The sequence below is a fragment of the Perca fluviatilis genome, chromosome 4, assembly GCF_010015445.1.
Source record: "Perca fluviatilis chromosome 4, GENO_Pfluv_1.0, whole genome shotgun sequence".
Taxonomy (NCBI): Eukaryota; Metazoa; Chordata; class Actinopteri; order Perciformes; family Percidae; genus Perca; species Perca fluviatilis.
Genome location: NC_053115.1, coordinates 25,918,280 through 25,939,831, shown reverse-complemented (window position 1 = coordinate 25,939,831; position 21,552 = coordinate 25,918,280). Strand labels below are relative to the sequence as shown.

The following is a 21,552-nucleotide window of genomic DNA, read 5'->3' as shown; positions in this document are numbered from 1 at the left end:
TAGAAATTAAATATTTACTGTATCTGCTTAAAATTTAAATCATGGCATGCTAACGTTATTAGAAATAAATAAAAAAAATGAAGATACTATTCATCAATACAAAGGACATTATGTTTGTGCCGTAATTCTTGGTAAGCAGTCACAAAAGCCTATTTCTTTATACATAAATGTTGCTTATCTGTGACTTATTTCTTATGGCTTCAGAATTTCTTTTATATTGACAAAAGTCAAATGTTAAAAGTCAAAAGAAATAATCATGTAGGTTTTTTTTTTTGTGATCAGCTTATAAACTAATACAGGAGGTCTGGTCTAAATATCGACATAATAGCAGTGATGTAACATAAATCCTTTTGGTATGCAGAAGTGTAGTTCCAAGCCTACACACTGGCTTTACTTTATACTTGCCATTTGTTTGTAGATTTGTAAATCTGCTGGTATTCTGTGTTCATATCCTGTCTGTTTTAAAGTTTTGTTTTCTAATCTAAAAACAACAAGAGAGTAAAATTATATTATTTTATAAATGAGTGTCTTGAAAAAAGATGCCCGTCTTTAAAAGAGATGAAAATGTTGTGAGAATGGAAATGTATTAAATTAAAATCTCATCACTGCCACACAAAAAAAACTAAAGAGAATGTAGCCTGCATGTAGCTACATTTTTGTTAAAACAGATTTATACGAGTTGTCTTTCTTTGTAAAATGTTTGTCTTTTTCTTCTTCTTTGTCAAATAAATTCCTGTTTTCTGGTGAGCGAAAAGGAGTGGGCTGCTTCCCCCTTCATTTAACTATGCTGACAAATCAGGAACTTTTCTTACCTTTGGGTTGCAGAGGTCCAAACCAGACTGAAGTTGTGTATTCCTCCCAAATCGTCTTTGCTTGTCTCTCTCTTCTGTGCCTGTAGGTAAAATCGTTGGATTCCTCTTGAGGAACAAGGCTGGAAGAGTCGGATGATCCAGGTATGAACTGTGCGAGACAGACAACAAAACATATTGGCCCCACTTCTCTGCTGTGCTGTCAAAAGAGGCGCTTTGTGTTTCTTTTTTGGAATAGTGTATGTGTGTGTGTGTGTGTGTGTGTGTGTGTGTCAATGAGCGGGACTACCGGTGGAAATATGATTGTACAGAGCCTGTCAAAGATATCCCTGCACACTGGGAAAGTCAAACACAATAGACTATCAATCAGCAAATGTGTTCTTCCCTCCCAACGCAGGGAGCTCCACGGAAAAATGTAAAAAATGACAATGATCTGAAAACTTCACCGAGACAAGCGGCATGAAAAAACTCACCCAGAAAAAAAAGGCTCCAACAGAAAGAGGGAACATTACTGGAGAACTTACCTTTTTTTTTTTATTATTCTGGCAGTCACCTTCTTCCTCTCACTGAAACTCGCTGGTCACTTTAGTTAGTTTATTATAATTTGGCGCCTTGTTGTTTTCCGTAATATTTCTCAGAGGTTTGACAGTATAAGTGGAATGTTAAGTATGACTTTGGTATGAAATCAACGCACTACACTGGAAAACGAAGGGGGAGGGGAAAAAAAAAGACTTGCAAGGAGGAGCCATTGGTGCGCGTCAATCAACAAGCTTGGGGGGCAGTGACTTCACTCCAGGCCCCGCCCACCCAACACAGCTTCCTGCCCTAAAACCAGTCTTCAGTACACATCCACCAGTCTGTTAGGGTTAGGGAATAACTCAATTGATAACTGATTCAACTGAAGTACATGGGAGCAGTTTTCAAATACTGATACTTTTATTCCAGTGTTTGGAAGAAGTACCCAGATCTTCTACTTAAGTAAAACAGTGTAGAAATACTCTGTTACAAGTAAAAGCCATGCATTCAAAGAGTTACAAAATGTACAAAGGTATCAGCATAAATATATATTCATTATGCAGAATGACCCATTTCAGAATAATATAGATTAAATGACTGGACTATAATTATTGATACATTTTATATGTACATTACTTTAATGTTACAGCTGGTAAAGGTGGGGCTTATCTTTACAAATATACAGAATGCTGCCAGGTTGTGTAATTTATAGTTCATTTGTTCATTATATTTGGTTTTAATAATCTGAGTCTGCAAAGTAACTAAATAGATCAGATACGAGTAAAAGGGTAAAATATTTAATTCTGAAATGTAAAGCTAGTGGAGTAGAAGTATAAAGTAGCATCAAATAGAAATACTCAAGTACCTCTAAAGTGTTCTTGAGGACATTACTTGAGTAAATGTACTAGTAATTATTTTCCACCACTGCACTTTTCTTACAAACATTGTATTTTTCACTATTGAGAATGTCTATATCACTATAAACAATATAAACCTGGACCTTGACCATGTCCATCCAGAAACAGCTCCTTCTGTTGGTCAGCAGCATGGTTGCAACATTCGAACAGTACTGAGCCACTAAAAGCAGAGCTGCTGTCCATGCAGATGGTGTAAACAAAACCACTCACTCTTAAATGCACTTACTGTATTAATTCAACCTCACAGAAAGACAATAAAACTTTCTGAATTGGAAAATTATTTGATAAATAAATTAGGATAATAGTGATGCAAAAGAAAATACAATTATGTAAAGCAGTTATAAGTAGAAGTTTGCAGGCTTAAAACCAGATTTCTAAATTGTCCAAGAGGCACAATTATGTTGATTTTAAGAAAGTGCTGTAATTCGTTTCAGGTTAGAGTGTAAGAATTACGACAGTGATCTTGGCAGTTGTTTTCTAGGAATTAAAGTGCTCATATTATGCTCATTTCCAGGTTCATAATTGTATTTAGAGGTTATATCAGAATAGGTTTACATGGTTTAATTTTCAAAAAACACCATATTTTTGTTGTTCTGCACATTGCTGCAGCTCCTGTTTTCAGGAGTGTGTTGTGCTCTCTGTTTTAGCTACAGAGTGATAGCCTGGCTCCGCCCTCCAATGTACTTCCGCTCAATTTTCATTTTCCTTCAGTACACCGTCTGGGTTTGCGGTATATTCTTGGGTTTTCTCCGACCGAGTGGCTGAGAACGATGACGTTGAGGTTGTGTGCTAGTTTGAGAGTTGTAGTTCCGTAATGGCGGCAGAGAAAGATGAGAGCAAAGCCATTTGGTTTGTTGTGGCAACGCTGCCGAATATCCAGAAATTAAAACCCGAGCAAGAACAATCTTTGCTGAGTTGTGTTGGTGGCCATGATGTTGTGGCCCTCCTCCCCACGGGGTTCGGGAAAAGTTTGATTTTCTAGCTCGCTCCGTTAGTGGTGAAGGAGTTGGCTAAGGTGAACGCTAGCGATGCTAAGCCGATAGTTGTGGTCGTCTCCCCCTTCCCCTTCCCCCTTCGACCAAACGTTAGCGATTGGTTATGGCAGATCCAGAGTGGCTCTGGGCAGATCCAATAGTTTTAAACTTCAACAGAGTACCCGCCTTCAAGGAAGTTAACACTTGTCAATGGAGAGAGGCCAGACTCTCTGTACAAATGAAACGTACGAGAGTCTGGTAGGACCAGGCTAACAGAATGAGGCATCACACTTCAATTCCATCTTTGTTGGGAGTCGCACATGCAAAGTAGCTAGGTAAGGACTACTACCCAGTCAGAAGCAGAGTATGAGGGTGTTGCAGCTAGGCGAGCATTATAACATGTGTTACAAAGTGACACACGTTCGTCACGGAAGGCTGTTTGGAGCAGTTTGTGAACAGTGTTTTCTGTTGGAGATGGTAAGTCCCTTTGGGGTGGACTTTGGGCTTTTTCAATTTGTAAACCTATAACGTGCACAAAAAAGATACATATAACACAATAAAGGAAAGGGAAAAAGCCAAAAAGCATAATATGAGCACTTTTACAGAAAAAGACAATGAGGGAAAAATAACTCACCTTACAGCATCTGTCCAGAAGAGCTGCCAGCTTCAGGCTTCATTTAAGCTGCGAGTTTGGACAACTGCCTGAGCAGGTTCAGGCAGAATACACACCTCTCAAGGCACTCGGCTTAAACAGGTTTTTCATCCCAAGTGAAGCTCTCCTCTTCAACATGTCAGACAACTACTGTGTGGGTGTCTCTCAAAACCTGCAGCAATCTGCTGGCTCATAGAAGATGATTCTGTCATAAAACTTATTTTATAACTGTTCTAACAGGTTACCAACACCTACAGTACAGGGCCTTAAACAGGTATTGGGGATGATTTTTTTGTCTTAAAAATGGCAGCACACATACAGGGGGAGAGAGAAGGGGATGAAGTGCAATAAAGCTCTCTGATCCAATGCATCACTTAACTACCGGATGCCTAAAATCCATTAATTTTGATTGCATTATTTTAATTTTTAAGCATTTTGGGCCACGGTCACTACAAAGTTAGTAAGTGAGAAACAAGAAAAAGTTGACAGAAACATATATTCCTACAAAATGTTGACTTCAAGGGAAATTATTAGTTTAGTTTATTAAATGTATTTGTCAGGAACGTACTATGTACAAAAACATTAAACTCATACTAGGAGAAGAGATGTACTAGATTTAGCTGCAAGCTTATTTCCATCTATAGTCCCTGGGCAGTAGACACAAACAAAAGTGCAATTAATACAAATACAAGTTCAAAAGTTCACATGCTTTATTATATAATATAACAATAAGCCTAAAAATGCAACAAAGGCAGTGTTCAGAAAAGAATACATTTTACAAAATGTTGGAACCAAAAAACACATAATAGAAAAAAAACTACAGGAGCACAAGTCATCTGAGATGGGCAGGGAACTATTCTTTGATTGAATGTGTAGTCACAAAATCACAATCACAAACACCAGAAACTAAAGACCTTCATATTTCAAAATATGACACTTATGTGTATGCCACTTTAACAATGCCTGATAACTGGTTTATTGGTATATTAAATAAACAGCAATACGATACAGCACAACAAAGCCAAAACACACAGTTGAACTTCTTTTAATGATGTTCGTAACTTTCATCATCAAGGTGTACCATCATCCCCTTAAAAAAATAACTTAACTCTCTCCAGTCACTGAAGTCCTTTCAAGTAATGTGTGTCTGTGATTAACAGAAATTCAGAGGTTTCCACTTAATTACCGGGAGAGAAACCATGACTCTCCTGTGCCGTGTTGTGCAATCTCAGATTGAATCCCACGCCCATAAAGTTGACAGCGCAACAGCAGGGATGGTCACGTTCAAGGAACCATCATTCGTTATCGCTGTCTATCACAGGAAGTGTTATAGGCGAGTCCAAAGAGTTGTTGTGACGTGGTTGTGGGCGTGTTGCATACTGGTTTCAGTGGGAGTAGAAAATTAGACAAAGATCTTTCTGTTATTCGCAGGCAATTTTGCCATCAAAGCTGGAGAGAGCGATGGCGAAGGCCTGCACGGCACACATCGGGTACTTGAAGTCCAGCGTGAAAATGTCATCAGCTATTCGTCCAAATTGCATCACAATGTAGTCCACTGTAAAAGGCAAGGAATCGTTTAAATAGCAAGATATGAAAGAATGAATTTTCATTTGTTGAAATTAAAATATTATAGGATAACATTAAGTAATGAAATGCCAAGTGAAAGTTGCGCCAGATGTCCCTCACCTTCTGCTTTCTTTGTGTTTAATTTAAACACCAGTCGCATTGAGGAACATTAACCGGAACCTCTGAGCAACGTTACATGCTGAAAATCGCAAGTTTTGAAGAAAATTTGAATCGTGCAACAGGGCAGGCCTGCTTGGTCCGGAATGATTGTAAAGATTTACAAAGAATATGTTTACGGCATTTACTATCTTACTGGGACGTTTTGGGACCGATTTGCAATGGACAAAATACACACAGCGATACACGGGTAAGAGCAAATTAAAATAGCTTACGTTACTGTATTGTGTTAACAGTTAACTTCATTTAATATTGTATGTGGCGCTTTCTTTTGCAGGTTGCCAAACAAATTCCTTCCCTAGACTATTTTGGCAGAGCCATGCTTGCTGTGTCCGGAGCTTAGCGCCGCCCAAGAAGATTGTGATTGCTTTAAAGAAATGCCAAAACCTAGAATGTTTTTTCTCCTATCCAGGAGTGTATCCTCGTGTTGCCAGACCTGAGGAGAGGTCTGGCAAAGCGAGACTATTATACATGAAACAAGACAAAGAGTATACAGCCATGCTAGCGGCTCTGTGAGTCTACAGCCATGCTAGCGGCTTCGTGAGTCTACAGCCATGCTAGCGGCTCTGTGAGTCTACAGCCATGCTAGCGGCTTTGTGAGTCTACAGCCATGCTAGCGGCTTTGTGAGTCTACAGCCATGCTAGCGGCTTTGTGAGTCTACAGCCATGCTAGCGGCTTCGTGAGTCTACAGCCATGCTAGCGGCTCTGTGAGTCTACAGCCATGCTAGCGGCTTTGTGAGTCTACAGCCATGCTAGCGGCTTTGTGAGTCTACAGCCATGCTAGCGGCTCTGTGAGTCTACAGCCATGCTAGCGGCTCTGTGAGTCTACATACATTGTGATTGATTGATAATAGCAACAACAACTTCTTTTTCTGACCGCTTTTAATGTGTCACTTATTTCTAATTGGGTCCAAATTTCTTCTGAATTGACCAAAGTAAGTATGTATGTCGTTTTTTGTGACCAGCTAATAAACTACCACAGGACGGGTGGTATTTCTAAATATGCGTGCACACGGAAGGCTGTATCGTGTGGACGCGCCGACAGTGTTGTTGTCATTACTTTGAATTCCTCATGGGGGAGACAGAAACTACGCACTATAGCTTAAACATCTAGTGGCGACAAAACTGAAGTGTTTGTCTTCATCGATAGATTTAAACTGTTGGTTGACAATACTCACCGTCTTTGCTATGGACTATCTGGAAGTTTTTGATGGAGGCCTGGGTGACCCTGCCGTTAAAGTTGAGAACATGAGACGCAGTTTCTTCGTTCCACACAGGCGTCTTATTGTGAAGCTCGATCAGATTGTCCATCTTTCTATACTGGTGCCTTACCAACAAGCCGTCACAGTCCTGCCAAGAATTGGCAAAACAAAAGTCCGAAAAAAACACCAGCAAAGTGTCATATGATTTTACATCTTGGACTTGTGTTCCTCTCATAATAAACAGACAACATATCATAAATCAAGCTGTAAGCAGTATGGATATCATTTGATGACATTGTGCATAGCAGCGGGGGATTCTGGGATGCCTAATTTGGTAATGAAATGGGTAGCAACCACTTGCTTTGTCTCCTTTGTATCTCCTCCTTTAATTCCCCCGAAGAGCCATTTCCACAGAGAAAAAAGTGTGGGATTTCTTTTTTTTTGGAAATGATTTTGCTAATGGGTCATCTGATGGTTTCATGCACATGAAGTAAAAAAACCACAGTTCAAGATGCCTACTTCATAATCACACTTTTAAATAAATATAAAATGACACTTTCTGATGTAACACCCTGGTGACCTGGTCTAGTCAGCATTTTATTCTATTCATTTTGCAGTTTTTATGTTCTACTCAAAGCAATACAACAAAAAATACAAAAAAACGTATCTCACATTCCGTGGTCGGAGAGGCACTCGTTCATTGTTCTTGTCCATTCCTGGAATGACAACCGTCATCCTTCTGGGTCCTTTCATCCCTAAGACATTTGTTTCCTGATGACAGAAATAATTAAAATCAAGATGATTGTCAAATATTACGACTTTTGTTTTTAAATCAAATGTACCCTAAAACATTATTCGTGAAATTCAATGTAGATAATTTATGATGAGCTGTCTAATAACTTACATAAATGATGCCTGCTAGTTCCTGCCGTGCATTAGACAAGTCTGGAAGAGCTCTGTCTGGATTCAGAGCGTTGTCAAATATGGTGAACTTAGTCCCCATTAAATTGGACCTAGATAATATATTAAATCATTTAAAAACTCACGGTAAATTAATACTTGTCTGATATTACACATTTCGATTGAATATTGAATGAATGAATGAATGAATGAATGAATTATTTTTGCAGTGTACCTCAGCTTTCCAACAAAGTTCTCTCCACCTCTGGATAAATCTGTGGCATCAATGGAAATGAGGTAATTTGAAGTTGCACATTTCTTTCTTTTCCTCCCAGCCAACAGGAAGGTCTACAAAGAGAAAAAAAGTGAAATATTCCTGTTACATTTAAAGAAAGAGTAAAATCTATTATACACAAAACCCTAACAATGTTCATTTCAGTGCTAAATGAACTAATTAAATGAATGGAACTACTGACAGAGTTCTTTTTCATCTTATTTAATAGTGTTTTGGTTTGTTGATGTACTAATTTACTGTTGCTGTGATTGCAAAACATATGGATACAAATATCTGCTACATTCCAAAACTATCTATCTATCAATATCTATCTGCAATAAAGAGGAAATCCCTGACCTTCTTTGTGTTGTCGAGGTGGAGGTAATACAGAGGGTAGAGGCTCTTGTCCACCCCTCTCTGGTCTCGAGTCAATCTGCATTTGACGGTCACGCCCTGCGGAGCCGGATCCATCACAAAATTCTCCAAGTTGTCAAACTCAATCTCAGGTGATGGAGATCTCACCTGCTCACAAAGCATGAAAATGTTTATGTTTAATCTGTTGATGAACTGTTGGTTTGCTTGTGTGACATTAAATTACTAAAATGTTTGTTTTTTAATTATGTGTGAATTGTGAGGTTTGAGATACCTTTTTCTTCTTCCCTTTGCCCTTTTTCTTCTTGGATTTTTCATCTTCAGAATCATCGCTCTCTTCTGCCTTTGCTGAAACATACAACAAAGATGGTTAGATACTTGTCAGCGACTCAAAAGGAGGACAAATGCACTGGTGAACCTGCCTTTCTTCTTTGTCTTCTTGTCTTTGTCCTTATCTCCTGATATTTGGAACAAGGATGATGAGCCGGCGGTGGATTTCTTCTTTGATTTGATTGACTTTGTCTCCTCTTCACTCTCATCACTGTCTGATTTGGCAGCTGCTCAAGAGATAGGTGTACAGATAAAACTTTTGGTTGAATTTGGTAAGAACTCTTACCAAGACACAGTTAATTGTCTAAAATAAAGCAAACAGAAGATGCATGCTGTACTATTAAGTCAGCTAAGATGCAAGTTTCCATTTGCAATAAAGGAGGTTCAATGGGCAAACCATTTGAGTGTTGTCAGTTAGGCTTATCATAGTCTCTATCGACGACGTTTCATTTCCGGGATTGTTCAGGTACTGCCGACATTTTTTTTCAATCTTTCTTTGTGTTGGCATTCTAAACTCCGGTAGATTTATGAGTACTATGCTTAACTGCTCCTCAGATCTCTGCAGGGTGAATCCAGACAGCTAGCTAGACTATCTGTGCAATCTGAGTTTTCTGTTGCACGACTAACACAACTTTTCAACGTACACGTTCCACCAAAACAAGTTCCTTCCCGAGGCTATTTTGCAGAGGCACCGTGGCTCCGTCCGGCGCCTAGCGCCGCCCAAGGCAATTGTGATTGGTTTAAAGAAATGGCAATTAACCAGAGCACGTTTTTGGACTAGCCAGACTCTCCTCCGCAGCGCTGTGGAGGAAGGTCTGAAATGCGAGACTAGGCTTATCAAAATGCAATCACCTTTCTTCTTGCTTTTTGAGTCTTTTTCTCCTTTTATCTGGAACAATGAAGCTGGTTCTTTCTTCTTGTCCTTCTCCTTTGACTTGGACTTTTTTTCTTTTCCATCAGAGTCCTTGTCCTCTGAAAAATGACAAATCAATAAAATTTGAAAAATGCTATCTGTCCTTGAATGTGATACCTAACACGTAGAATCATGTGAGCACACACTGAAGAATTTAATCTTTCAAAGGCAAATCATGTAAATCTCATTCCTTTGTGTATTAGACAGTGGAGAAACTAAATCAAACTGTGATCAACTTGCAAGCAAGGATTTAAGACCGGGACAGATTTGGAAGGGCAGCTTTTTGCGTGTGTTTGAAATTTGCTCTCACTATTTCTTCCAGCTGTTTTGACAAAGTCTGGCACACGTTTTGTATCCTCAAAACCTTGATTACATTAACACTTCCTCTTAAAACGTGTTCCAAGATGTCCCAACATTAAAAGAATACGCCACCGTTTGTTAAAATAGGGTTATTCACCGTCTCCTCTATATTTATATAGGTGGGCAAATGCATTTTTGTCTCAGTGCATGCATTGTCTTAGTCCTAGCTTAGCTTAGCGTAATGAATGGAATCCTTTGTTGTCGTTAGCATCTCGTGAGTAAAAGTGACCCCAACAACAACAAAAACGAAACCTAAATACTTCTTGTGGCCTGCGTATTCACAACGAGTAAAAACAGCAATGCAGATTAAGACTAGACCATTTCCTAGGCAGATATTGACTTGGGACTATATTGGGTGGAAGTAGGCTACAGCCGAAGCACTGCTACTCGGGCACAGAGATATTGGCAGCCCGCGGGGCTCTGCTGCCGGCACAAAGTCACTGTTTCTGGGTTGCTGGACAACCAAATGCCGCTGCCCTGACTGAGATCCGTGGGGCTTGGTGGGGCTCCGCGGCATTTTTACTCACGACATGCTAATGGCAACAAAGGATTCCATTCATTATGCTAAGCTAAGCTAGCGGCGCCGGACTAAAACAATGCATGCAGTGAGACAAAAATGCGTTTGCCCACCTATATAAATATAGAGGAGATGGTGAATAACCCAATTTCAACAAAGGGTGGCGTATTCCTTTAACTCATATCTTGACTTGCTGACTGGTCACTGCTCAAAGCTGTCTCTGCTCCCTGTATAGTTTTGGCATTGATGAACTTTAGGAAATGAAAGAATATGGTTAAAACTCTACTTAGGTAAGCACTTTAGTCGAGTATGTCTAGTCACAGGTAAAAATGGCTTTGCCTTGTTCGTCTAAACGTTAACTAGTCATACAGTGTGTGCCATTTCGTCCCCAAACCCTTTGTCAACTAAATATATAGTGACTTAAAATAAAAGAGAATTCTCAATTCACAAAAACAACACAACAAACACAAAACTGATATTGTAAAAAAGACTAGCTATAGCAGTTATATAACACATTGCCATAGCTATTAATGATATAATTAAATCCATTTCCACCATTAACAGAGCACCTGGCTTTCCTTTACAGGAGGAGCAGGGAGCCACAAACACAAGTTACAGCAGGTATTCCTGAAATGACTGACAGCTGATGTGAGGTGGAGAAAGGTTCAATTAAGCTGAGAGGCAAAAGCTCTGGAGATAATCCAACCAAAGTCATAGAAAAGAGCAGCAACACTCTTAGCAAAGCGTTGATGTGATAATCAGGTCATATCTCTGCATCTGCACTGATACTTGATTGTAGGTCAAGTCAAAGGAATAATGAGCTACACACAAAAGTTTTCCCTCTCCGCTGTAAAAGACAGGTCTGTCATGTTCTTTTAGTTTTTCTTTTTCAATAATTAGTGACATTAGTGCCAACATATTTTTGTTCCGGTGCACTGAATGAATGTTTAAGACTTGACCGGTCTAAAGCCATGCTATCAGCTCTGTAAAGCTGTACTAATATATTTAATGTATATTGTTTCCTATAATTTAATGTATACTCTGTATGTGTGCTGTGTGTCTGATATTTTTGCTGCTGCAACACCATTATTTCCCATTTTTTTGGGATCAATAAAAAAAATATATCTATCTATCTATCTATCTATCTATCTATCTATCTATCTATCTATCTATCTATCTTTGGCACAGCAGTGCTTTGAGCTAAATGCTAACATTCAGTGGTGTAGTCTACGTGATACGCAGGTATACGCAGTGTACCCACTAAGAAAGCTCCAGGATTTCCATATACCTACATATAAAATGCCCAATGACATGCAACAACATACTTTCCATTATGTGTTTGATATATTTTGAATTGTCATCTGTGTTCTTTTTCTTCGCATAGGCTTTCCACTGTAAATTGGTGCATTAAAGCGTATCCAAATGCAACCAAAATGAAGTTGCTGACGCTCAAAACTTCCCTGGGGGAGGACACCCAGACCTCCCCCACTATGATATGCCTCCCCTTCCCCAAAAGGCAGATTCTGGCCCATATATATAGGCCAATATACAGTACAGTATACCCACTATGATACATTAGACTACACCACTGCTAACATTAGCATACTAACATGCTCACAATGACAATGCTAACATGATGATGTTTAGAAGGTATAATTTTTGCCATATTCACCATCTCAGTTTTATGTGCGAGCATGCTAACATTTGCTAATTAGAACAAAACACAAAGTACAGCTGAGGCGTGAACGCTGTAACTGGCAGCCACAGGCCAGGCTGCAAAATTTGGTCCACTAAAAGTGCTTTATTTTGCCACTGAAATGCTTAGTTTATTATTCTAAGTGTCTCACAACATTATGGAAAGGATCCCTACAGAGCTAGGCCTTTAAAAAACTTATTTAAGACCTTTCTGTTTAAGCAGAAAGGTCGAGAAGACGACCTAAAATGGCTTTTCATAGTTTTATGTCGTTTCTGTCGACTTTGAATTAAGTGAATTTTACGATTATTTACATGGAGTCTGGTGGCTTTAGCGAACGCAATTTCGCAGATGCTTTTATGTTTAAAAAAAGGATCTTACTCTTTAACAGAAAGGTCAACCACTTTAGAAATCCTTTCCATAATGTTGTCAGACACTTAGAATATTAATCTGAGCCTGTCAGCAGCAAAACAAGCACTTTTCTGAACATAAATACAAGCTGGACAATTGGCCTTACATTGTAGCTTTTCCACCGCTGCAGACTGCAGCGATCTTGCTTAATACTGGACCAATGTCAAAGATTGTTGTTCTCATCAGTAGTCACAACAACATAGGAAAATATTATATATAAATTCCAGGTGGAATAAAACGGTAGTTACCCTTTAAGCGTAAAAAATTGGGACCTACAAAACAGCCTTGGTATGTACCAAAACTTTGAGTCACTGAAGTGGAGAACACCATGACCTCACATCCCTCTTTCATTTTAGTTCTCAAGCTGGAAAAAGACTCAAGGTTCATTAAGTCATTCAAAGTCTTTCATTATTTCTCACCATAGTTGTAATTTAGCAAGCTTGTTGGCTAATCAGTGTTTTCTAATTATTACGTATATAGTTATACTAACTGAGAATGTGTTCTACAGTTTGGAAGCGTCTAACATCATTTTCTCCAGACCTCCTGCAAAGCGAATTTTCTACAAAGTGCTACAGAGGAGTCTGGCCAAAACCTTCGATTTTTAACTGTACATTTAGAATTAAGAGGACATTATCAGAATTTGACCGTTGCAACAATTTGATGAGATTTTCCACAGTTAATTACTTAAGGGCAAGCTACTCCCTTGACTGCCGTGTTTTGTTGCCCCTGCTACCAAGTCAGTGTTTCCATTCAATCACTATTACACAATAAAAACATTTAATCCTCTTAACAACATGAGTCTGGTCTCATAACTGTTGTTTAGATTAATTACACTGTTAATGCCTTTAGAAAATTGTTTTCCTGCTTCTTGCCATACCTTTGGATTTAGATTTCTTTTCTTTGGCAGACGTTTCAGAGCTGTCCTTTGTTGTCTTTTTCTTAGTCTTCTTTTTGGGGGTGTCTTCATCATCATCATCGTCGTCATTATCTGAGCCTGAACCTGCAAAGACGGAAAACATATTCGGAAGACTTATGTTTTGTTTTAATGATTACATTTGATTTAAGAGTTTATTTGTATGGTATTTAATTAGAGTTAGGCCTTAAAGGTTTTCATTTTAAAACTCAGAGAGTCACTAATGACATACCTTTCTTCTTTTTTGGAGCACTTTTGGCTTTCTTTTTTGGCTCTTTCTCCTTTTCTTTGTCCTTGTCTGGTTCGTCTTTATCTTTTTCTGGTTTCTTTTTCTTCACCTTTTTTCCATCTATAATGTTGATAAGGAAACAGCAGTGGTGATAGTATATCACAGTAGAGCTAGAGATACATGCAAAATATCAGTTTGTTATTGCGGGCTTTGTAGGAAATGCTTAAAATATCATAGAAATATCATCACTTTAGAGTTGCTCACTTTGGATGGCAGGACTGTCCTCATCGGATACATCTTCACTTTTCTTCGTCTTTGTTTTTTTGGGCTTGGCCTCTTTTGCATTCGGCTTGGCTTCTGTTGTGCCATTTGTCTCTTCTTTCTTCTTTTTTGGCTTCTATGGATTTTCTTTAAAAGATCCAAAACAGATTAGAGGTGAGACTCGTGGAAGAAGGACAGGAGATCAGAGAAAAGATGACAAGGGACTGAACAAAATGAAAACTGGGAGACATAAAAAATAATCCTGGAATATAACAGCATTTAAATATATAATAATAACAACTCACCATTGCAAAGTCAGATGTGAAGGGAAGCAAGGGCCAGAAAGCAAAAGAGAAAGAATTGTATTGTACAGCTATCAATATCATTGTTCTAGTAAAATATATACAGTAACTTACTAATTTAATGCTCAATGGTCCACATGCAATGTTATAAAAAATACCCTAACATCAGTTCAGTAAGACAGTCGTATATGTCATATTGATAATGTAAAAGCTTCTGGTAAAGCTATATGTTCAGTTGCTGATATCAGCGTGTATTTATATTGTAAGCATTTTCTTGAATCAAATCATCTTTTGCTATTTTTGATAATACAGTTTTGGAAGACCCAAAAAAGGGTCTTTTTTTTAGCGTTTATAGGACGAGGTCACAATCAGAAACACACTTCACATCACACATATTAGACACAAGATGGCAAGTCAATTACTTTTCTGAAAAAAATACATGAGTTAACCACCAAAGACAAAATAATGAGAGCCAGAAAATGTATTTATTGACTCTTTCTTGTTCTCTTGTCTGTTCTGTATCCAAAATAAACGTGAATATTCTCTCCAATTTGCTATTTTTTTTCTACATCACCTAAAATATAACCTTTCATCTTGGCCGTTTAGACGCAAGCTTATGGAAAAGTCCAAAGGGGTCTCAAACCCCTGACCCTTAGTCCTCCGACCCCCCCCCCCCAATTCATTGCATTCTTACATACATTTGTCTATATGAGTATGTTTGAATACGATAAAACAATCAAATATATCTATGTTATAATAAATAAAAAGAGAACCAAGATGTATTTGTGTGAGGAGTCTGGAGACTAAAGTACAAAGCGACAGGAACAACGTGTCACTGACACAACAAGTCACAGAGAAGGAGGTCAGTGTGATTGCGGCCGGTGAAGACAGGAAAGGTAATCCTATTAGATGTAGATCCTGCATCCATGGAGGTCTATTTGTGTTCTCAGACAATCCACAACTCAGAGTTACAGCAGCACATTTGACATTTGTCATATTGTAATCAATTGTTGTGTTAAAGTTGTCCAATGTCATATAACACTCTACCCAAAGGATCATATTTGTTTATTATATTTTTCTTTTGTACTGTTCTGCTGTGTATATTTTGTAGAATTACACAAAATTACAAACAATTTGAAAAAAATAAGTTTTTGTTAATTTCTGTCTGCTGTACTTTTCAAAAATCATTAGATTTTCTTTTAGCATTTTCAAATGCTTGGTTATAACTGTAATCAAAGCTAATTTTTTTTAAATAATGTATCTGAAACTGAAATAGTGACCTTTATGCATTGCTTTGTAAATTCTGGATGACACATAGATTGCAAAATTATTGCAATTCACTGGGAGGATTTGGATTTAACAAACACATTTATAAAATGATGATTCAGTAATCACCTACAATAGTGCGTAAAAGGAATTGAGATTTTTGACCTAGTCTCTGCAAGTAGATTAATTGTTGATACATATACTAAAAGTAAACGGAGTAGGCATTATAAAAAGGGAATTGCATTAGAAAGGAAATGCTGTTGCATTTGGTTTGGACGTCACCCCAGTAGCACTATAAGTGGTTTGGGTAGCTGGATTACATGTCTTCAATCCACCATTCATGCTTTTGCAGATGCATTGCTCAGCAGACGAGTGCCATAAACTTGGAAATCATCAATCGAGATGCGACATAATGTCAGATATAAAGTCTGTCCAGGCTAGCTGCCTAGAGAGATGCTTTCCAGTTTTGAAGTCATGTCTGAATATTGTCTCTGGTGGATCTTACGCTAATGAAATACTTCCCATGCTGGCATTGGTATACAGAGCAGTTATCTCACATGTGGGTCAGAGATTAGTGTTTACATAATCATTATTCTAAATATATGTGATTTAGATTTAAGTACCTGAAGTAGTCTACATTACTAACTAAACAGAAGGCAAAATGTCTGGCAAAAAAGATTGAAAAATGTCTCATGGATGCATTGCTTCCCATCTCTAAACTCTGCGTGGACAGTGCAACTGTAAATATTATTGTATGACAGCAAAAAGTGTTATTTGACTCTTATCAAAGTAACTTGTATCCCTTAGGTCTCTCTTCAAATAGCATTACATGTCATCATCACACATGTAATCAGATTATATTTGGTAGTCAATAAAATAAATCCACAAAACCACAACCCCTCCCTTTTACCTTCTCTGCAGACATGGCGTGGCCTCTGACTTCTGCTCTACCACTTCTTTTTAGAGGTTAGAAAATAAAAAAGCAGACTTCTCAGTGGAGATAATAAAAGAGTGGGAAAGCCCTGTACTCACTGAGTCTCCATCAGCAGAAAGTTGTTAATAGGATTTATATGTAAAGCCATCTGCTCTGTAGAAACACGTCAACGGGAGAAACCAACAAAGGCTCAGGAGGAGGGAGACTTGTCTATCACGTGTGTCCGATATCCACAGACTTAGCACTCATGTAGAAATTACATTTAAATAAAAGATCTACCTGAACTTGCAGCTGTGGGGCTGAAGAAGAATCCATATCCTCTTGAATCCTGAGGCAAAAAAAATTATAAACACGTTAGTAATTAAATGTAGTGATATTAGCTGTAATTCCATTATTTTTTAATGTATAATTACATACAAAAATAAATAATGTATAATTGTCTCATTTTGGTGTCAACTAAATACTTAATTTACCTAAAAGAGAGGCATTAATTTGCTATAAAGTATATGATCTCAATCCCACATCTGAAACTGAAAACTATTACTTTCATTAGCAATTTACCTGTCAATCATTTTCATGATTAATCGATTTATCGAAGTATATTCATATTGCTTGTTTTGTTAGACCGACAGTCCAAAACCCAACAATATTAGTTTATTGCCATAAAGGACAAATAAACCAGCAGATATTTACATTTGAGAAGCTGGAACCAGTACATTTTGGGCACATTTGCTTAAAAACAATACATTGATTGTAATAAAAAGTTGCTGATAAATTTTCTGTCGACTAATTGATAAAAAAAAAACCAAATAGTTTCATCTCTAACCTGGAACCTGAGTAGGTTAAAAAAAGACTCAAATAGCATGTTCCCAGACAAAACAAATAATTTTCCTACATACATATTTTTGCTGTACAGTTATTTTCAATATTCATCTTTGGCATTCACACATAAAACACATTGCCATACAAATACAAGACAATACACTCCATCCACCCATCCATCCATCCACCCATCCACCCTTCCAGCCATCCACCCATCCACCCTTCCACCCATCCACCCATTCACCCATCCACCCATCCATCCATCCATCCACCCATCCATCCATCCAGTGTCCATTTTTTGCCAGCCATGACAGTGTCAAAAGCTTCTCATCTTCTGCTTCCCATAACTCAGTGAACTCCGTGGTACAAAGTGTCATTCTTACATTAACATTTGTAAAGTTCTGTCTTGTTGTGTGGTAATGTTGACATACCTGTCCTGTGTCCAGGCCTCTTTTACACTGTGATTGTGGAGGGGCATGGCTGATGTGTAGAGAGGTTACAGCCTATCCAGAATTTGGTCTTAATGAGCAAACATGACAAAGACAGTGTACTGACAAAAGGATATCCAATGCAAATCACTACATTTAAACCGGTATGTATTAGTATGAACTTAAAAACATGCATTAATACAATGTCTCACCAAGTATGTTGTGGTTTTTCTAGGCAGGAGTGTGATTGTCTCCATCCAGCTTGTGAATGCCCACCAGGCTCATGACCCGAGTTCTAAGAGGATTTTTATGAACAAAGCAACAGGTTCCCCCCCGTCGACTACCACACAGCCAGGATGCCCGACCCTTCAACTGGGATTACTCTAATCAGCTACTCACCATCTGTGAGCATTTTTGTGGAGGTCCCCAAGAAACAGCTTGTGTGTAAATTCGCTTTACTGGGGGAAAGTAAAACAGCTTTACTTTAAACAAAACAGATAGCGTTTTTAATTCAGGTGCTTTTTAACCAAACCAGGATGGAAGTGCACAATCGTCATGAGCCTTGAAATTAGAGAGGGTGAAGAAAACGAAAGGCTCTCTTCACTTTGACAGCTGCAGGTACGATCCCTTAATATCATTTGCTCCAGTGGATGCAATGGAACAGCTCAGCGTGAGTGTGAAGCAGGATCATGTTAAAAAATATGGCATGTGACCTTCCCTAAATCAATAAAGATTAAAAAAAATGTGTTAATACAGTGTATTAAATGTGTGATTTCCTCAGTCAACCACCAGATGCTGCTGTACCCCAAGAGAGAAAAAAACAAGCAAGAAGCAGCTGTGAGGCACCAGGGGGCACCATGGTGGTACTGTTACTTGCATATTTCTAAAATGACTGACTAAACCTCAATGGTAATATTCAAAACAAAGTTCAGAAAATATAATTATCCATTGTAAAAGTGGTTTCCTACAACCTCAACCCTATCTCAGTCCTGCCTGGTTGCAGTCTCAGGGCTCACAAGAGGAGATGGGAGGAGAGTAATCACAGCTGAAGTGAACAATAACACATGTGATAGGAAATAAAGAAGGAAAAGTAATGTCTTGTGTAGTTGTATAAGGCCAGGGCCTTTGTCTCTCCACATCACCGTGCTGCTCACGCTGTCCAGTCTGCTGACTGTTGAAAAGGGTCTAGACTAATGGCTTTGCTGGCATTTCTGCAAATGCTTGACAGTAACATGGCAGTTGGCAGGCGGCCTAAGGAAGGCCAGTGACCTCAAGGGAGCAGAGGAGAAGCCATCAAGATCTTAAAGAGACAGAATCCACAGTGTGTTTCTCACAGTCCACTGTGTTTTCAATCCATTTTCGTGTCAGTTGTGTTTTATTGCTGCGAGCAAGATGGTAAACATTGCTGAAGCAACAAGAAGCAGCAGGAGTATACCAGAGAGGCCGTAAAACCAGCTCTTACTATACCAACAACTGTAACAACAAGCCTGAATGAAATGGAAACACATTAATCAAAGTTATCGTGAAAAGGGGACCATTCAAAGCACTTGTACAAACACTAAGCCAGGAAGAATTATGCTAAATACATAGAGGTAGAGCTTCCAGTGGCAGTGACCTGTGTTTGAGGAGGGGGTATGATGATGATATTTTAGTTCACCCACGGGTTGAGTGCTGAAATGGCACGTCGTTGAGGACGTGAACCCGGTGGCACTGTAAAGCCGGGTGAATCATCAACTCAGAGAGGGCCTGTATCTCAGGAAGGACAAACAATGAAGACGAAACAGGAAAATCAGGGTGAAATGGGTCTATCCCCGATGGAGGGATTGTTTGAGGAAGGTAGGGTACAAAAAAAGAAGACAATGGCAGGAGGTGTCATCCATTCATTATAAAAGATGCTATTTTTTTGCAAAATAGTCTCCTGGGTTGTAGATAAAATGAAACTCACAATCTCACATTGTAGATCCTGATAAAATGGAGAGACGAGATTACTACTTTTCGATTCTTAACACTGGTGCGGAAAAACATTATTTGCCTAAGGTTGGTGCTAGAGGCAAGGCAATGTGGTTATTGAAATCAAAAGGGTCAGACTCAGCTTGTCAGGCTCAGCTCTGACTTGTCAGACTTGGCTACGTTTTCATTTGCATTACTTTTTCTATGTCAGCTAAGATACTGTTAATGTACAACAACTCTTTGCTAACATTAACATGATGGAATACCAATGTTAGCATGTTAGCATGTGCAGCGGTACCCTTTTCTGTTATCCATAATGTACCGCTACTTGGGGTGTGGCGAGACACCCAGCTCACGAGACGAGATGAGACACGAGATTGGGTTCACGAGATCGAGACAAGATTTTAACACTATTTTACAGAAAACTTCAGTGAAGAAATAGGACTGGAAAAATAGTCCTTTAAAAGTCCCAAAATGAAAACCGAGGACTGAAAGGTTTTGCCATTAACTCAAATGACTGGCTTCTCTCCTGTATAACTAACAGTTACACTGTTACTTATTCCATATGTATGGTGGAGAGAGAGACTCCTCACTCAGAAAACCAAGGTTACAACATAACTAAGCGTTTTCTGGTAGTAGTTGAGACCAAATGTTTTGTACTTGAATTTGTCATTGCACAGTAGACAGAGATAAATAAAGCTTATTTTACTATTGTATGCATGTTAGCATTAATCTCAAAACACTGAGGCTGAGGTTTTAGAGGTTCCCTGTCATAAAGTTATTAGAGTTATTAAACAAGTGGAAGTTTTTCTGTGAGGTGTAGCTGGTCAAGTAAAATGTCTTTAAACTTTAAGCAACGGAACACTCAAATTAAAAATGTCTCCAGATATACATGTACTTCCGAGTATGTGCAGTCCCCGTGAAGGGTCCCTCTCCTCTTTATTTGTACACATGTACTCTCGCTTTGCCAGACCCTCCTCCAAAGCGCGCTGAAGGAGGGTCTGGCTACTCCACACAGCATTCAGGGATGGGAGGAAAACGTGCTTTGGTTTATTGGCATTTCTTTAAACCAATCACAATCGTCATGGGCGGTGCTAAACTCCGCACAGAGCCGTTGCAAAATAGTCATGCGAGAGAAAACTCAGATTGGACAGATAGTCTAGCTAGCTGTTTCAATTTACCTTGCAGAGATCTGAGGAGCAGTCAACAATAGTCCTCATAAATCCACAGAATTTAAAATTCCAACACAAAGAAAGCGGAAGGAAATGGAAAATGCATGCATCCGGCGGAATTTTCCGCGGCACTGGAGCAATCCCGGAAGTGGAACGTCAAGGATATAGACTAGTACACGTGTGGTCTTCACTGGACCAAAGGGTTAGCTTGGTGAAAAAGATAAGCTACAACACTGAAAGAAAAGTTCAGCATGAAAGCTTGCGCAGCTCAAATCTAATAAGGAGCAAATTGAGAACATCCCTTGATTCACTCTGTTCTTTGTTAATAAAATCTTCTCAGCAACATAATAGGGGATCATAATATGGCTATACATGCATTACTTACCCTTACTGACCGGGGCTTGAAAAACACAATGCAGTGCACAAAGTCAGTGCTGATGATGTCACTGCTGTATATATATATAAATATACAGTATATATAAGCAGGATCTCAACTGGATGGTCCCAGTGGAGAGTCAGAGTCCTCAGACACTGGTGCCAGACTATTAAGGCTAACGTTATCCTCAAAAGTACACTAGGAAAGATGCATAACGATGTTCAAGTAAATGCACTGCACATATGCACACTGTCACGCACATGAACACATGATATTAAAAAGTGTGACTGATGAGCTGCATACACACACATTGAT

General features: G+C 38.7%; 2 protein-coding genes and 1 long non-coding RNA gene across 10 annotated transcripts in view; all 3 read right to left on the bottom strand.

Annotated features, from left to right (window-relative positions):
- The window catches only part of tead3b (TEA domain family member 3 b), a 34,619-nt gene extending 33,098 nt beyond the window's left edge, over positions 1-1,521 (bottom strand). For 7 of the 8 annotated variants that reach the window (XM_039797532.1, XM_039797533.1, XM_039797536.1 and 4 more), the window contains exons 1-2: positions 1,334-1,520; positions 813-960 (exon numbers count right to left, since the gene is read on the bottom strand). The gene's annotated coding sequence lies outside the window, so the exon portion shown is untranslated. Of the gene's footprint in view, positions 1-812; positions 961-1,333 lie in introns of all 8 variants that reach the window. The other variant, XM_039797534.1, reaches the window with a different exon arrangement.
- Positions 1,522-4,556: 3,035 nt separating this feature from the next.
- Positions 4,557-16,625, bottom strand: LOC120557320 (tubby-related protein 1-like). Its single transcript, XM_039797531.1, has 13 exons — positions 16,466-16,625; positions 13,991-14,123; positions 13,730-13,846; positions 13,462-13,584; positions 9,543-9,662; positions 8,783-8,917; positions 8,635-8,708; positions 8,346-8,510; positions 7,950-8,062; positions 7,719-7,827; positions 7,487-7,585; positions 6,791-6,962; positions 4,557-5,423 (listed from the first exon to the last, which is right to left on the bottom strand). The coding sequence occupies exons 1-13, from the start codon at positions 16,478-16,480 to the stop codon at positions 5,290-5,292; spliced, it is 1,509 nt and encodes a 502-aa protein (XP_039653465.1). The 5' UTR covers positions 16,481-16,625; the 3' UTR covers positions 4,557-5,289.
- Positions 16,626-16,768: 143 nt separating this feature from the next.
- On the bottom strand, positions 16,769-18,078 carry LOC120557323. The gene is made up of 3 exons (XR_005638956.1): positions 17,952-18,078; positions 17,743-17,830; positions 16,769-16,817 (listed from the first exon to the last, which is right to left on the bottom strand). It is a non-coding gene; the product is annotated as an uncharacterized LOC120557323 (long non-coding RNA).
- Positions 18,079-21,552: the final 3,474 nt, after the last annotated feature.

Coding starts and splice junctions, on each gene's coding strand:
- LOC120557320 (XM_039797531.1), bottom strand. Junction 8,918..9,542: donor CTCAAAAAGCAAGAAGAAAG/GTGATTGCATTT, acceptor TCTCTTGAGCAG/CTGCCAAATCAGACAGTGAT. Junction 8,709..8,782: donor CAAGAAGACAAAGAAGAAAG/GCAGGTTCACCA, acceptor TGTATGTTTCAG/CAAAGGCAGAAGAGAGCGAT.